Source organism: Mustela nigripes, chromosome 7, assembly GCF_022355385.1.
Source record: "Mustela nigripes isolate SB6536 chromosome 7, MUSNIG.SB6536, whole genome shotgun sequence".
Classification (NCBI taxonomy): Eukaryota; Metazoa; Chordata; class Mammalia; order Carnivora; family Mustelidae; genus Mustela; species Mustela nigripes.
Genome location: NC_081563.1, coordinates 119,434,679 through 119,452,148, shown reverse-complemented (window position 1 = coordinate 119,452,148; position 17,470 = coordinate 119,434,679). Strand labels below are relative to the sequence as shown.

At 40.4% G+C, this 17,470-nt stretch overlaps 1 protein-coding gene across 1 annotated transcript in view; it reads right to left on the bottom strand.

Annotated features, from left to right (window-relative positions):
- CTNNBL1 (catenin beta like 1) overlaps nt 1–17,470 on the bottom strand; it is a 162,332-nt gene that overhangs the window by 105,931 nt on the left and 38,931 nt on the right. Inside the window, exon 4 of the mRNA XM_059406983.1 lies at nt 8,855–8,994. Within this exon, the coding sequence (XP_059262966.1) occupies nt 8,855–8,994 (140 nt within the window). The remainder of the gene's footprint in view (nt 1–8,854; nt 8,995–17,470) is intronic.

The window sequence follows — 17,470 nt, the reverse complement described above, 5'->3', positions numbered from 1 at the left end:
ACACACACACACACACACACACACACACACACACACACACACACACACACCCCATGCTCTGCCAACCTGCATTTCTGAATGTCTACGATGGAGAAAGCACTGTGCTGGTGACAAAAGCAAATCCACTATTCATTCTGGGCCTCCGTTTCCTCATCTACAAAACGAGGACGTTCAATAATCAGAGACATTTAAAAAATTATGCACCACAGGCAACTGCCAACATGTAACAAATGAGGAATACAGATGTCCTGCAAAGGGGGCGATCAAACTGAACTCAGAAATCAGCCATGATCTGCTAGAGAAAAACTGGTCAGAAAACAGGCAACTAAAAAGGATGAGGGCAGAAGGGTGAGAAAGCCAAGCCATGGGAAGAAGAGGAAGGAGACTGGAAGGCACAAAGGCACATGAAGAGGACACAGAGGATCAGGGAAGGGAGGGAAGGACAGAAGAAAGGGGAGAATAGGGAGAAAATTACAATTAGAGCTCTATGAGGAAAACAATATTTCGAAAGAATACCTAACAGCTGTGTACGGACTTGCACTCAAGCAGAGTGCCAGGGCAGGACTGGGCACATGGGAGGCAGGATGAGCAGGTAGTTGAAGGGGCTGGGCTGGGCAGGAAGCCAGGTCTGGAGGAAAAGATACCACATACAAGAGTCCAGAGTGAGACAAGGTCAGAATCAGGGCAGTTTCCCCAGAACTGGAAAGAAAAAAGTAAAAGGAAAGATAAAGGACATAATAACAGGAATGATAGGGCTTGCTAACAACCAGCTAATGTTCCAGGTATTTTATGAACATCTTTTGCCGAAAGAAATGCTATTGGAGGGTTGGTTTATTCATTTATAACTGACTGGCTGATCATCATGCACAAGTAACTAAGCTATCAGTGTCATCTTCTTTCATTCTTTAAAGTGTTATGTACCCAAAACACTGGAGTGCTATAAAACTGAATATGTAAAAGAGCTGAAAGGTCTTTGGACAAAACTCCTTTATGTGCAGTGTCTAGTCTTCATTAACCAGAAAGTGGTTGACACAAAAGACCACGTAACATACTTGACATACAGTAAACTAAAACACAGTTGTTTGAATTAATTTTAAAAAACAAAAACTGGCTCCCAAATTAACCCCTAGAAACTCCAGAGCCACCCCTGACTAGTAGGAATTAGTAGGACTGCAGTGGTCACCATTGTAATAACATGTCTAAAAGTCATCATTACACCAAGTGCTGAGCTACCAAATTCTCACAAGGGCATTATAAGATTTTACAGGTCAGAAAGCTAAAAGCTCAAAGCGGTTAAGTAACTCACCTAAAGGCGCTGCAATAGTAAGGGGGAATGTTTGGTCCATCTGATTCCAAAAATGATAATTTTGCCACTATACTCCAGATTAATGCACAGGGAAATACAAACCAGCTTTAAACAGGGCTAGGTTCCAGGAAGTTCTAGCCAATGACCCCATTGTAATTACAAAGATCTGTCACATATTTCCACCAAAACTTATTAGAAGTTTCAGGAACAAACAAGATGCTGAAAACTCCTCCTCATCCTCCTCATCTAAGAAACTCCCAAATATATTCTCTTGAAAAGTTCTTACATGTACATCATAAAAATCTTACCTATTCACATGCTTATTTAATGTATATATGACATTTCATCTATGTATCCATCCATCCATCCATCCATCCATCCATCGACCCACTGTGGAGCCAGATGTCTACAGGACAAGAATACGAATCAGGCACATAATAAGCACTATCATTACCTCCCTTGAACAGTGCCACACAGAACTAAGTATTTATTAACTCATCTGTTCATTAAACAACAGCCTCAAAGAGTGCCTGGGTGGCACAGCTGGCTAAGCATTTGCCTTCGGCTCAGGTCATGATCCCAGGGTCCTGGGATCAAGCCCCACAACAGGCTCCTTGCTCAGCGGGAAGCCTGCTTCTCCCTCGCCTGCCGTTCCCCCTGCTGTGCTTGTTCTCTGTCTTGCTTGCTCACTCGCTCTGTGTGTCAAATAAATAAATAAAATTTAAACACACACACACACACACACAAACAGCCTCAAAACACAGATGGGGTATATTTGAAAGAACAATAGATGAAGAGTCAGAGCAAACATGAGGACAGGAGTCATGTCGTATTCATCTCTGCTTCCTATCTTTAGTGAACTGACCTATCCCCAAATTATCACTAGCCATGTAATCCTGTCCAAGCCCCTTTATCTCCTTATAGCTTAGTCTCCTCGCCTGTAAAATGGTGGCAATAGTTTCTGCCCAGCCCATCTCGCTGAGTAGCTAAAAGGAATAAATAAGGTCACATATGTCGAAAGCCAAGCAAATCAAAGTACTAAGAAAATATGAAAACGTTTTATAATAAAGATTGTTAGTTAGGTCTTCCCACAGAATGGCCAAGGCCCTCCCTGTTGCCTTCACTTTTTCCTGAAGCCTCTAAAATCTAAAATGTAAGCTAACAGCAGCATGGTCTCCCTTTCTGGGTCACAATGGGTTAGAAGATCTAATTTTATTTTTTGGCTATGCTACAGACATTCAGATTGATCAAGTCCTTTTCCAGCCTCTAAGGTCTATGGGCCGGGTATCATATATTTCTTTCACTAGTCTTATGCCATGCTCACAGATGTGTCACATTAAAAGGAAAATAATTTTTTTAAAAGGAAAATAATTGACAATGGTGGTGGTTTTATGTAGGACAGGATAAATGTCTAACTTTTTACCAAGGAAAATCACTTTTAGAAATGTTCCAGTGGTTATCTCCTTGCCTACCCTCCTGCCTCAGTTGAGAAGTCAAACATGAAAGGAGATATCAGCTATTGGGTCTGGTAAACATCTCAATTCTACTGCTAGCTGATTTTACATAAATTCCTAACTTTCACCAAATAACATTTCAGCAAGGCAGTAATGAGTCCATATTGTAATCAGCAACTCCTGGGTAATATAATATTACCCAGAAGACAGAGGTCATTTGAAGACCGGAAAGAGGAATGAGAACCCAAACTAAAGATAGACAAAGGGACTCTCTATCTTGATGAGAAAATTCAGCATGGTCTGCCGCCCATCCAACATTTCTTCACAAGCAGACTCTGGGCATGGGTGATAGGTTTTTCCACTGTAGTTACAATTTCATTTCACAAGGTAAAAGGCTCTCCCGTCCAAGTATAATAGGAAAACAGAGAGCCTGTCTCTCTGTGAATTACTAAAACACAGTTTTTGATAGCCTATTTTGTCATGTCGAGTAGAAAGGCCACCCCGCACACTCCCTCTGTACCTGTCCACTACTGGGGCAATAAGCTAGTGTAATAGGAGGTGAAGGAGAAAAGACCAGCTGGGCACAAAATGGTCCATAATACAAAGGCTTTTGGAAAAAGAGGTAGTATTTACTTCCACTTTTTGGTTTATACATTTGCTTTTGGGTATGATCCATGTAGAGTTTTGGTACAGAAACTGAATGTTAATCTCATTAATCTCTAATTAGATGTGTCTGTAAGGAACAAAGTTACTTAAAAAAAAAAAAATAAGAATAAGATGTAGTAAGCAGATGGTTTTTTTTGAAAAAGTCATTTTGGGGGCACCTGGGTGGCTCAGTGGGTTAAGCCTCTGCCTTCTGCTCAGGTCATGATTCCAGGGTTCTGGGATTAAGCCCCTCATCAGGCTCTCTGCTCAGCAGAGAGCCTGCTCCCCCCCCCCCCGCCGCCCCCCCCCCTGCCTCTCTGCCTACTTGTGATCTCTGTCTGTTAAATAAATAAAAAAATAAAATCTTTTAAAAAATAAAAAATAAAAATAAATAAATAAGTCCTCTCAAAAAGAATTCCTTAAGAAAAATAAACCAGTCTAGATTCAGGGACTACAACTGATTTAATGGAACAAATGTCGGTTTAAAAACAAACAAAAAAACCAAACTTTTTTCTTTTACTTCTAGATTAGGACAATGATTAGAAAAGGCTCAGTTAATGTAGATCAATTTCAAAACACAGACACAATGGTCTTTTCCTCCTTTTAAAACAGTTGGCACAGAGCTACCTAGAATAAACCTGGACTCTTAATTTTCTCCCACTCCTAGATCAAACTAAGATGAGGGAGAAAATACACTCATTCAAGATTCATTAAGTACCTACAAATGCTAATGGGCACTATTATACCACAGGGGAGATGTCCAAAGCACATTATAATCACCCTAACCTTCTAGGGGCATGGCATTCACCTAAAATTCATAAACAAGAACAAAAGCTACATTAAGAGGTCCTTTTCCTAGACTGACATTTGGCTCTTTTTACCTGATCTGACTTTCTCCAGAGCGAATCTAAAAGGCTCCAGAAAAATGGGTGATTTATCTGTACAGATTATCAGACATGTCAGACTACTGATGAGAAAAAGAAGTACCTTCTCTGCAATATAGTTTTGATTCTGGAAATGTCAAGATGAGAACAGCTCCCAGCAAAGTAATAGCTCAAGATTCACAAGTCTTGTTAGACAGTGTTTGCAGGAAAGCACTGGAGCAATAGCCAACTCCCTCCCAGTCCAATTAGAAGAAAGCCCTTAAGAGGCTCAAACCCTTTCCAGCCCTATTCCTGCTCATTAACACTGGGGCTCTAATACATGGCACCCCTGACTATTGTACACACCCTGTGGGACACTATGGTGTGTTGCAGTCAGTTTGTTTCCCTTCAGCTTTCTCAGACCCAAACTGCTCAAATTCAATTGATCCCTGCTGGTCTAAAAAAAAAAGTTTGCCTGCTCTTTATTTTCCAACCCCCACAGTAATTCTTCACAAAATCCAAAAGGACAACTTTGCAGGTCCTCCTGGCTTTCTACAGTCAAAGAAAACTAGGCAGTAGTATAGAAAAGAACAGAGCTAACAACCATTCCCTGAAATTATCCCAGACCAAAAAAAAAAAAAGCTGTCCCATCAACACCAATGATCTCCTATGTAACTAACAAATTTCTCCCTTCCCGCATTATTAGTATGCAACGCATTGTAATAATGCCTTAGGTCAACATTACGATGAGACCTTATTTTTCTGAGTCACAAACAGGTAGAGACAAAGCAGTCTTTGAACAAATGGGGATACTCAATAAACCCCAATTTCTTTCTTTTCTTTTCTTTTTTTTTTTTTTAAATAGAGCACTTAGCTGGAAAGCAGTAGTCTTGGTGTTTTATTTTTGTTTTTGTTCTGTTTGTTTGTTTTTAATAAAGTCCTGAGCCTGATATCCTGGTTAGTTTGTAGTGACCACATGAGCACGTCAGCTTCTAGCATGTAAGGAATGGCAATTTCCACTGCCAAGGTACAGACCATGAAAATAAACTAGAAACACACTCTAATCTCCACATCTGTCAAAAGCTTACCCATCTCCAATGCCCAATTCCCTTATCACCCCCAAGCCAGAAATGACTCACACCTCAGAACTCCAAAGGCATTTCGTGAGCGTAATACTCCAAGGGCACTTACCACACACAGTAAGTAACTTGTAAGTGAGTGAGTGTTTTTTACTCTACTGGAGTTATCATTTCTTGTTTCCCCAACAGGACCCAACAGGGCTTATCACAAAAAGGAGGAAGCCCATAAATGCCATGATCTACCACAAAGACTTTAGAAAGGATTCCACTCACTCAAATTGAGAATGCAGCTAATGACATACAAAGATAGGATGTTTTTGGATTTGGTGCTGTGGTGATTTATTTTTTGGTTGGAAGTAAAAGGGGTGATGAGTCACCATCTGGGGTTTTATCTTCCCCTTGTTTTATTCCTCCTTGTTCCTTTGGGCAAAATGAGTAAATATGGCTTAAAATGGGCCACAAAAACTGTTTGTTTAGCAGTACCTTAAGAAAATATCTTTAAACGTACCTTTGATTTTATGTTTCTGTAGAAACACTCCAAAAGGTTCACAAAAAAGGGCTCTAAACACATTTAAATGACTACTTCAAAGGAAAAATGGTTTTAAAAAACAGTATTTCTAAAAGGCAGCAGCTGTTGGATCATACCGTGTGTTTCCTTCTAGCACATTCGGAGCGACTCTTCAATACCGTGTGAGGGGTAAGCCCCTCCCTCTCTGCCCCTCACCCCCAGAGGTGCTCTTCACAGACCAGAATTCCACTCTGTAGCCAGCCGATGGCTGGGCTCCAGCCTCTCAAGGGGGGAGACAAGGCACAGAAGCGCTGACAGGCCCTCACGAGCAGCAGTGATGCAGAGCGCCGGAATAAACTCTGAAGCTGCTTCTCACGGTTGAAAGGACAAGGCACAAGCTGTTTTTTCGCATCCTCTGCCTCTTAAGGTTACAAGAACCAGACTCTGATCCAATTAAAATCCCTACAGTTGATGTTTTCTCAGAGAAGGACAAAGCAAAGATGACCTGGGCTTGTCGGGAGCACAACCAGCCACATAAGGTGTTGGTTGATAAATGAAGAGTTAAAAAAGATGAAAAAATTTAAGTCATGACTGCCATGAAATTATTTATTCATGGTAAGGTGTTTCGGGCAGTTACAGCTGTACAACAGTAAATTGTTAACAAGCATCTCCCGAAGAAAAATCTCCATTATAGATCACAGATAAGACAAGATGCAGAGTACACTGCTACTGGGAGATCAGTGCCCCGGAATGGGAGAGGATGTGTCAGATGCAAGTCAAGAGGGCCTACCCTATCCTGAAACCACTTTCAAGAAAAACTGTACTTTGAGGAGGATGACATTTACCCTAATTGCTGCATCTAATTAAAATTAGGTAATTAAAAAAATTTCAAATGCACTTTAAATTTGATGTAGGGCATAATTAAAAATCAGATTTTTAAAAAATATCATTAGGGCAGTAAGGTGAAGGTTGGCATACGGGGGGGGGGGGGGCACAAAACGCAGTTTAGCTCTCAGAAAACAGGAGGGAAATGGCAGTCTGTCAAAGTTATTATAGGGGGACTTGTTTTTTTCCTTTTTAAAGACCAGAACTTAACAACTTGGAACATCTGTGCCCTTGCCTTTCCCAAGTATGCTGATGTCGAGCAGCACTTCTCGTGTCAGTCTCCTCCCCAGCAGGAACCAGGCTGGTGAATCAGCAAAATGTCAGGATCTTCGGGAAGCTGCCACTATTACTTTGAGTTAGCAGGAACAGAAAAAGAACGAGAGATGTGTTTCCAGAAACAAACTTGGTGATTCCTGTGTGAATACACAAGGTAGCAGATGACACTATGCAACTCTTTCAGGGATGTAATAAGTCCTGCAGGGGGAGGGTTTAGGACGCATTTGAAACAAGGCCAGCCTGGAAATTGGGGGCCCAGAGGGCCAGACTCAACCTCAACAGTTAGCTGTCCACTATTTGGACCTCTGATTTGTCACTAAATAAATAAATAAGGCAATGGGCTAAATCATGTGTCAGATCTGCTTAGATTCTGAAAATCTATCATTCTGTAGGTGAATTAAAAGGTGAAATCACAACTAAGAACTCTTTCTACCTTACTAACTCTGTGAGGACTAGTCAGTACCTTGAATAGGGCTGATTATATAGTAGATATTCAAATATATATTTACTAACTGATGCTGCTTGAACATCCAGTCTAGTCCATGGTTCCTCGGGGTCTAGTACAGTGCCTGGTACATAATAAGCACTCAAAGCACGTCTACTGCATGAGTTCATGAGACCCTATATTAAACTGATCCAGAAACAAGCTGATCCACCAGGGTTCTCGTACAACCCAGAACCCAGCAGTAAACCCTAAGACAGAGTGATTTTTAATGCTATCTAACCTTACAAGTCTCAGAAATGGCTTAAGATCACCCCTCAAGAAGCCTGCATTAAAATTATTCACTGATTTATTTCTATGAGAATTATCAGGCAGGAAAGAACCTAGTCAGACATGCTCTCAGGAGAGAGATTACCAGGAAGATGAAAATAACATGAAGCAGCAGCAGATTCCCCGTGAATATCACTCAGGAAGACTAACTACATTTGTCTCCTACCTTCGGAAATCTGGATTCAAACAGAACCATTGGAAGAGAATTCGCTTTAATGAACATATCCCCGACCACAGGCATATCAAAACCCGTTTGCAGGAAGCTGCTGCACATCTGAGAGCAAAGACAAAGTATAAAATGGTTTTGGAAGTCATGGTTCAGATTCAGCTAAAAGTAACATCTACTAAGTGCCTACTGTGTATCAGAAATCGCTTGGCCCTCACATGGTCTCCTTTAATATTCCATAACAATGAAAGGCAAAAGTTATTGACTCTATTTCTGCAGAGGAAAATACTGAGGACTGGAGGGCCATCAAATTTCACACAAGAAAGTAAGCTGGGATCAGTAAGTAAGCTAGATCATCTGTTTAGGTCTAATGCTCATTCGACAAATATTACGTGTTTCTGTGCACTGAGGTTTTTTTAAGGAATAGGGAATGTAGCGCTGGACAAAAGAAATTAAAATCCCCGTCTTCCTGGACATTCCAGTGTGCTTTCTACCACGGTTCACTGCCTCCTCTTGTCTCAACTCCACTGGGCCATCTGTTAGCAGAATGATGTCTAGATCAACAGATTCAAATCCTATCTGGCCATGCCGCTATAATGGACCTGGAAAATCAAGACCCTGAGAAATTAACGTTATTAAGGTATGAACAGATACATCACAATGAATTCCAGCACTAATAAGAGAAAATAGGACAATTAAGGATTGCCCCAGATTTATTCATAGATAAAAACAGATTTTCAAATGAGTAAAGAGCAGCGTGTGTTTCAAGATGGGAGATAATTAGAATGAAAATAGAACACCAGACGTGACAGCAGACATCAGCAGAGACAGACAGAAGAGAGTAAACAGTGTTCCCTCACCCTGTCAGCCTTCCTACTGAGAACAGATCTGCAAGGATATCTGTATTATCGTGTCCAAGTAACCCAAGGAGAGACTGCACAGCGTTCAACTCCACCAGAAGGTGGTACAGGTCTGGCATGGTGGCCACCACGTGCATCTCCTGAATGATGTCATTTAGGTCCAGCTCAGATTCCATAAACCTAGGAGGGGAAAACAAGACAGCATCAGTGAAAGGAAAGGGGTACCATCAGCACTGAGGAGCAAACAGCAACATAATCCAGACAGGGAAACAATCTGTCAAAGTGTCTGCAACAGACCAACCAGGAAGTACACTCATCCAAACATCATACTGTCACACAATTTCCTTGAGAAATCGATTTCCTCATTACAAAAATCAATCTTGGATTCAGATCTCATTACTGGGTTCTCCTTACTCTTGCAGTCACAAGTTGCCTTTTAGAGGCTCCTGAAACATTTTGTAGCATTAAATGATCTGCCCACCAGTCCTTTGGATTAGCTACCATGACCATGGTGTTGCCCTGACATAGTTCTCCCACTAATCCCAAAAGGGTTTCTCTTACCTGCCACTTCGGATCAACAGCCAGTTATCCCCCTTACCCAAAGGAAGATACTGAGATTCTCCTGCCATCCAAAACTACCCTGCCTTCCACCAACCCTCTCCCTTCAGTGAGCTGATTTGGGGACAGATCCCACAGTAAAGCAGCGCTAGTCTCCCTCACCCTGCAATCACCACCACACCTTACGTGGCACGGCAGATACTCCACTCATAGTTCCACACCCGAACCCTTCAACAAACCTGTGCCCAGGCGCTAAGAACAAAACTGTTGTGCATTTACCTCTCCCAGTCCTCCCCTGGTGTTTGACATATCAGAAATGCCCACTAAGCCTTTGATGAATAAGACAGGAAGGTTTGCTCTGAGGAAGAAGTGAGCCAATCCATGTAAAGCAACTGAACAATACCCGACTGAGAGTAACTGAAGGGAAGCAGTGGTGATGTTGCTGTGGTGGTTGTTGTTGTGGTGGTGGTGGTGGTGGTTGCTGAAATAGGCTCCATGCCCGCATGAAGCCCAATGCAGGGCTTGAACTCATGACCCTGAGATCAAGCCCCATGTCAGGCTCTGCATTCAGTGTGGTTTCCCTGAGATTCTTTCCCTCTCCCTCTCTCCCTGCCCCTCCTCCTGCTCACATGCTCACTCGCTCTGTAATACATAAATAAATAAGATCTTAAAAACAAAACAAAACAAAACAAAAAGACCAAAGCTGAGACCAAGAGTCACACGCTTAACCAACTGAGCCACCCAGGCACCCCAGTGGTGGGTGGTTTAATAGACTCTGAGTCAGACTGCCTGGGTTTGAACCTGACTTTAGCCACTTAATTCATTTCTCTAAGCCTCAGTTTCTCATCTGTAAATAATACCATAAAGTTACCTCCCAGAGCTACTGTAAAGAGTCAATAAATGTATATATAATATATAAAAATTAAGAAAAAGGCCTGGCCTATAAAAAGCTATGTGTTTGCTCTCATTTCTTCTTCTCCCGCCACTACCATTATTATTTTGTCTATCTTTGTTTCTAGAATGTAAGCTTCTTAAAGACAGAGATTATATCTTTTGTCTCTATATATCCACAGCTGCCTGCTTAATCAAATGGCCTCAATTTAATTTTATATCAGGGTGTTTTAATTTAAAAAAAGAAAAGAAACATAAGCAGGGACTCTTGAAGTTACATATGCCTCATTCAGATGCTGAGGGCCTGGGCAAAGACCACCTCTCCAGAAATCTGGATTCTGCAAGGAAAATAATTTAGACTATTTAGTCTATTCTTTAAAACACACAGACAATATCCTTACCATTGTTTTTTTCCCCCTTATTATTTTTAATCGTAACATTTATATATTTTTTATAATTATAAAATACTACTTTTTATAGAAAACTGGGAAAAGACAAACTTCAAAAAAATAAACAGGGGCGCCTGGGTGGCTCAGTTGGTTGAGCAACTGCCTTTGGCTCGGGTCATGATCCCGAGGTCCTAGGATCGAGCCCCACATTGGGCTCCCTGCTCAGTGAGGAGCTTGCTTCTCCTTCTCCCTCTGCTCTTCTGCCTGCTTATGTTCTCTTGCTGTCTCTCAAAACAAAAGCACAAAACAAAACAAAAAAAACCACAGAAATCATCCGTTATCTCAGTGACCAGAAATAACCACTGGTAATATTCTGGTAGATTTAAGTAGTTTTTCTAAACCCCTAACCTCCCCCACCTACCCCAAAAAAATAAAATAAAATAAAATAAAAAAGGAGCCTACACAGTATACAGTTCTATATTCAATTTTTGCTCTTGTTGTTAACATAGACTGACACAATTTCTCTTATCATTAAGCATTCTTCTACAATAGGAAAAGCCAGTGTCGGACGCAGCTGTCACTCCTTCTCCCAAGGCAAAATCCCTCTTTGAACCCAGCGCCCTTCCGTGGTTAGCCTAGACATGACTTCAGAATCCTTCTCAACACGGTGTTTCAAGAAGAAACCACTAATCAGTCCCACAGTGGGTGTAGGAGATTAAGCCCATCTGAAATTTCTATTCTAAATAACACATTTTAAAAAGCTACATGGTATTTCCTTATGTGGATCTATCATAATTTATTTCACCAGTCCCCCCTTTGTCAGACATTCAACTGGTTTCCAATCTTTTCCCTTATAACAAATGACACTAAGATGTATGTATTCATCAGTACTGTGTTAGGATAAATTCCCAGGAAGGTGCCCAGGCAGAAAGAATAAATAACTTAAGAGATTTTGCTATAGCCTGCCAGAAAGGTCCCAGCAGTGTCAGGAGTGCCTATTTCCTCCCAACATTCCTCAAAGCCAGTATTATCTATTTAAAATCTCCTCTGAGAGAAGAAATAGAACATTTTTTATTTTGCATTTCTGATAATATGTTAAAATTCTAATAATGTTTACTATTATTTGTGTTTCTTTTTGACCATTTTTATTTAAGGGTGCTCAACTTATTCACTGATTTATAAGCACTCTATATATTAAGGAAATTAATCTCTGCCATATATTGTAAAAAAAACAATAAACCAGTGAAAAATATTTGCCCTTTAATTTTTACACTGTGCTTTTTAACATAAAAGTTTTTAAAAGTCTGAGTAGTTAAATCTTAGCCTTTATGAACTCTATGCTACATGTGCCTTGAGTAAGATTTTTTCCTACGCTAAGATCAAATATATTTTACGATATACTACTTCTGTGTTTATACATATTTAAATGTTTAGGAGTAAGTAATTCTGAGATATATTTTAGCATATGAAATAGGGCAAAGATCTAGCTTTATTTTCTGCAAATGTTTGGCCAGTTGTCCCAAAACCATAATCTATCCTTTTTCCACAGATCTGAAGAAATACCACCTCTATCATACACTAAATTTTAATGTATACTCTAATCTTTTTATGGGCTTTTCACTCCATTTCATGGATTTGTTTGCAAATTCCTGAGCCAGGACCAACCACATTTCCACCTTATCATGGCATATTTTACCTCTGTTATTACAAAACACTCCTTTGTTCTTCTTTTCCAATGCTTCCTCATCTATTCTCACCTGCTTATTATTCTAATTTCAAAATTATTTTTCTCAAGATTCTCCTCCACACCAGTTTTTTTAAGGCTGCTTCATCTATGCTTACAAACAGATTATCCTTTCAGATCACTCGGTTCCTTATCACCTAAGGCGTGGAAGCCAAATCAGAATCAAGACTTGGGAGGGATGGTGTCCAATTTAGGTATTGAGACAGTAGATCTGTATAATCCTTGAACCTGAAAGGCTCAGTAAATTCTAAGGCTTATTTGCCTTACGTGAATACTAGGGAGTAACTTGACAAAAGACTTTTACAGTTTACTGGGAAGAACTGGCAAGGGCATTAACAGTCTAAGCAAAGTCATGTTGAGTGCAAGAAAAAGGTTTGGGACCTTGGGGTATAATCAATGAATGAATGTCACCCTGGAGAGAAGCCTCTTGGTGGCATCCTGCAGGGCTCCATCCTTAGGCCTGTTTTTTGTTTTTTAAAGATTTTATTTTTAAGTAATCTCTATACGCAATGTGGAGCTCAAACTCACAACCCCAAGATCAAGAGTCACATGCTCTTCCATCTGAGTCAGCCAAGCGCCTATTAAGCCTGTTTTTGATGAACAACTTGGGTGAAGATATATAAACGGCAAACGTAACAAATGTCGTATGACACAAAGCTTATAGAGATAGTGAACACAGCAGCCGACAGACTCAATTCCAAAAGTTCCTGACAAGCAATCATGATGGGCCAAATCCAACAGGATGAAAATTACCTAGGATTCACACCGAATACCGCACTGAACCATAGTCAGGTACAAATGCACGGGTGAGAAAGATACAGTTTAGTGAGAGCACATGTGCAGAAAGGACTTGATGGTTTTAGTCAATTTTAACTGCAATGCAAATCAGACCTGAGACAGTTCTGCCAGGCAGAGACTAATTCTCCTTCATCTCTGGACGCCCAGCACCGGGCAACACTCTCTGGTCCACCACAGAAATTTGGCAGATACCTGCCAAAGCAAGGAGCAGAGGAAAGTAGCTGCCACAAAAGCTGCTGTGGTTTTAGCCTGCTTAGAAGAAGATAACTTAAGAGTTAGCATGCAGATCAGATGACCCTTAAGGTCTAGGACATCTGTTATAGGAGCCATACTTTATGTAGAAACCTAAGGAAACAATTCAGGGAAGCAACTGAGATTATAAGGAGTCTAGACATCCTCTCATAAAAATGTGTTGAAATTCTTTTTCATTCCAGTTGAAATCTTAGGAGTTAGAGCTGCCAAAGATGAAACAGGTTTCTTTGTAAAGTTAGATCCTTGTCACTGGGGGTAATTAATAATGAGTGACATAAAAAAAAAAAAAAGATCAAGGAGAAGGAAGAATGGACTTCACCTTTCAGTCCCTTCCAACTTGGAAATTCTTCTTCCAACTATGCAGTTTCAACCCAATGTTTTTAAGTTTAGAAAGTCATAAAATTATCAAAACAAAACCAACAAAATAAGCAAAAATTCAACTATGAGAAGGGAAACATCAAAAATTACCACTGGGTCCAGTGTTACATTAATAATGAGTTACAGTAGGAAACGCCTGGGCTTGGGAATGAGACTCACCGGGGTCATACCCCAAGCCATATTTATAGGCTGTGTAACCAAGCGTAGTGTGTCAACAAGCATTCGTGGGATATATCTTAGGTGCCAGTCACTGTGCTGGGCACTGAGGAAATACCAAATAACAAAACAATCCCAGCTACTGTCCTCACAGAGCTTCTAGCAAGGCACAAATCTAAACAATTTATTCAATGCAATTAATTGTAAGGATGTCCAGTGTCGCCCAAGAGAACTGTTACTGGAACATAGATCACAGGGCCCCAGTCTGAACAATGCAGACAGAGAATATTAACTAATCTATTTCTAAACTTCAACTTCCTTAAACTTCCTAGCTAAATTATAGTGAGGATTAAAAGAGATAATAAATGTAATGTGCCTAACAACAGCAGGCACATAGCAGGTGCTCAATAAATCTAGATAACTTCAAGTCTGCTCTGCTCTAAAAAAATGTTCTTCTCTTTTGGCTGACCAAGAATAAGCTTACTCATTTAAAGCACACACTACAATATTTGTAGAGGACTGACCGTCTAGGGATTAGACATACCTTTAGAAACAGCTGATGCATAGCTGGAAGAAAGGATCAAGTTAGAGGTCAATGGGAAAGCAATAGAACAACATATTAAAACAGTAACCCAGTCTCAGGCAGGGTCATCAATTCCATCTGGTATGACAGAGAATATTCTGCTCATTTGCTCACGTACATTTGCTTCAGACCAGCAGGATGTTCTCCTTCAACCACAAGAGTGAATGTTAGCAAATGACCAGTGAAGCAAAAAAATACCAGAAAAGCAAAAGAAACCAATGAGATCTCCCGCAATCATAAAACCAGCTATCAATGCATAGGAAGTATGAGGTTTCTTGAGCCCAAATGAATCAGCAATTCTCAAAGTGTGGTCCTGGGACCCCATGGTGGGGTAGGAGGTAGCCAGAGATCCTTCAGGAGTCTATAAGGCTAAAACTATTTTTAGGGTAAATCCAAAACATTATTTGCCTTTTTCACTCTCATTCTCTCAGGAGTGTACGGCGGAATTTTCCAGAGGGCTGCACAACACGTGGTGCTATCATTGCCCCGAGGGCAATAAAATGTGTGCTTATATATTCCAAAATTTCCTAAGATAAGCACTTTGGGGTACTCAAAAATTTAAGAGTACAAAGGGGTCCTCAGCCACTAACCTAAAGAATTCCAGCCCTACAAAAATGAAGAGGACGAGAGAAGGGGCACACTCTACTCGGTGTGATGTTTGGGAGAATGATCGCACAGTGCAAAGCAGACGCTGTGTAAGGAGAATTGTCAATTGAATCTGAAATGCAGCCAGATGAAGAGAGGCATTTTTGGGTATGCAATCAAAATGACAATTGCATATATGGGAAAATAAATCTGAACGTTTCTGATCTCAACCGGAAAGCTTCATTCAAATATGCTCTAGCAATTTTCATCTTAATTGCACCTCGCTGGTCTAGAGAATTATAAAAGACACTGCACCAGTAAGAATTCAAGAACTCAAGGTTAAAACACAATGTAGTTTCCTAACTGCTTTTGGATATGAAAAAAAAATGTTCTTTATGCATAATTTCAATTTTCAAATGTTGTGACTTAAAAACTAAAATAGTGTATAAATTTGTCTGGATGGAAAACACTACTGTTGCTGTTTTTTTGTTTTTTAAACAAAATATTTTCTTAGAAACACTTTATAAATGGTAACACTGGAGCATCTGTGGTACCTAAGATATAGATGGTGAATATAACCCACAGAAACTCAGTGCTCTACACTGACATAAGTACACCTACAAGCCAACAAAGGCAATATTAGCATTCCAAGAAGTACTGTGTTTCTTAAATTTCTAGTGTTACCAACCTACAGCACAGCTTCCTCATACTGTATCTTCAGGTTCCAAGCAATGGGAATGTAGTAAGGATGACCTCAACTGTGTAAGATCACTCATATTTACTGAGCACCTACAGTATGGCAGGTACTGTGCTAGGTACTACAAACAGAAACAAACAAGACACAGTCTACCTCCTGAAAGGCACATGGAGTCTAATGCAGGAAAACCACTGAGTAAAGAAATAATAATAGACCAAATGACAAAGATGTTAAAAACTGATCCAATTCACCGTGGGCAAGAATTTAGGGAAAGAGACCTCCTGGTGGGAGAATAAAAGGCCAGGGTGTGAAATCTGGCAGGAGCTTTCAAAGTTTAAAATACATTCTCTTCAACTGGGAATTTAACACTTAGGTATCTATCCCACAGAAATAATGTGCACTAAGACACATGTAAATGGAGGTTCACTGCAGCATTGTTCACAAAAGTCAGTATTTAAAATAACCAAATATCCATCCAAAGAAAAAACTGTAAATAAATTGCGGTATCTTCACACCACGAAACACTCCACACCAGTCACAAAACATAAGGTAAACATGCATGGAAAGATCTCCTGTCATGTAGGTAAAACCATCAAGGCTCAGAATATGTACAGTATGATTTAGGTAGGGGAATGGCTTCCATATGTAAATGTATGTACAGAAAACAATCTAAAAGAAAACTCACAGAGACAATCTTTGGAGAGCGAAATGGAGAGGGGGTCTGTACAGTGAAGGAGAACTTTCATTTTTTACTTAACCTATGCACGGTTGGTGTTTTTTATAATGACAGCCTGCTCGTGTGCTACTTGTGTAATCAAACGCACATATACAGACACACAGACACAGTGCAGTCTTACAAGTGCTACTACATGGTAGAGGTCAGCACTAAACTGACAGGTCTCTCATGTTGGGAGGGCTGAGCTCTGATCAAGCTACTCCTCCTGTTGAAGACGGTTGTGGCCTAGGTCTGGTAACAAGGCTCTCCTCTCCCTACACCTCCTCACCTATAGCACAGAGAGGACATAGTGAATCACATGAGCCTCACTAGGTTGCCAGGAGGACTCTGTGCCTTTGTTCATGCCAATCACACTGCCTGGCAGACCTTTCTAGGTTCTTTTCTGCCTATTAAAATAAAAATCATTCTTCAAGGCCCAGCTCAAATACCACCTCTTCTGTGAAGCCCTCAACTTGCCCCCAACTTGGTATTCATGGTTTCGTTCCCTATGCTCCCACAGCCCTCTGCTTGTATCTCTTTTAAAGTATATTTCCTTCTACCCTGCATTTATAGTCAGTCTCCCTAGTACCCTATAAACTGGAGTACAAAGACTGTACGATTCAACTCTTAATTGCCTAGAGGCCTTGGGTCTATTAAGATTCATTAAAAGTGTACATCCTAAGAGGCAGAAAGACAGGGAAGGAAGAAAAATTTAGAACATTATAATCTGTATAAATATGAAAATTCCTTTAGTTAGAATTCATTTTTTTCCCTACCTAAATCAGACTGTATATATTCCACACCTTGATTTTTTGGTCACATACAGGTGCTCTTTCCATGTCAGTACTCATCAGGATGGACTAGAAGACACCAGATTCCTCATGACGGCACCACACAGCACATGGAGGCA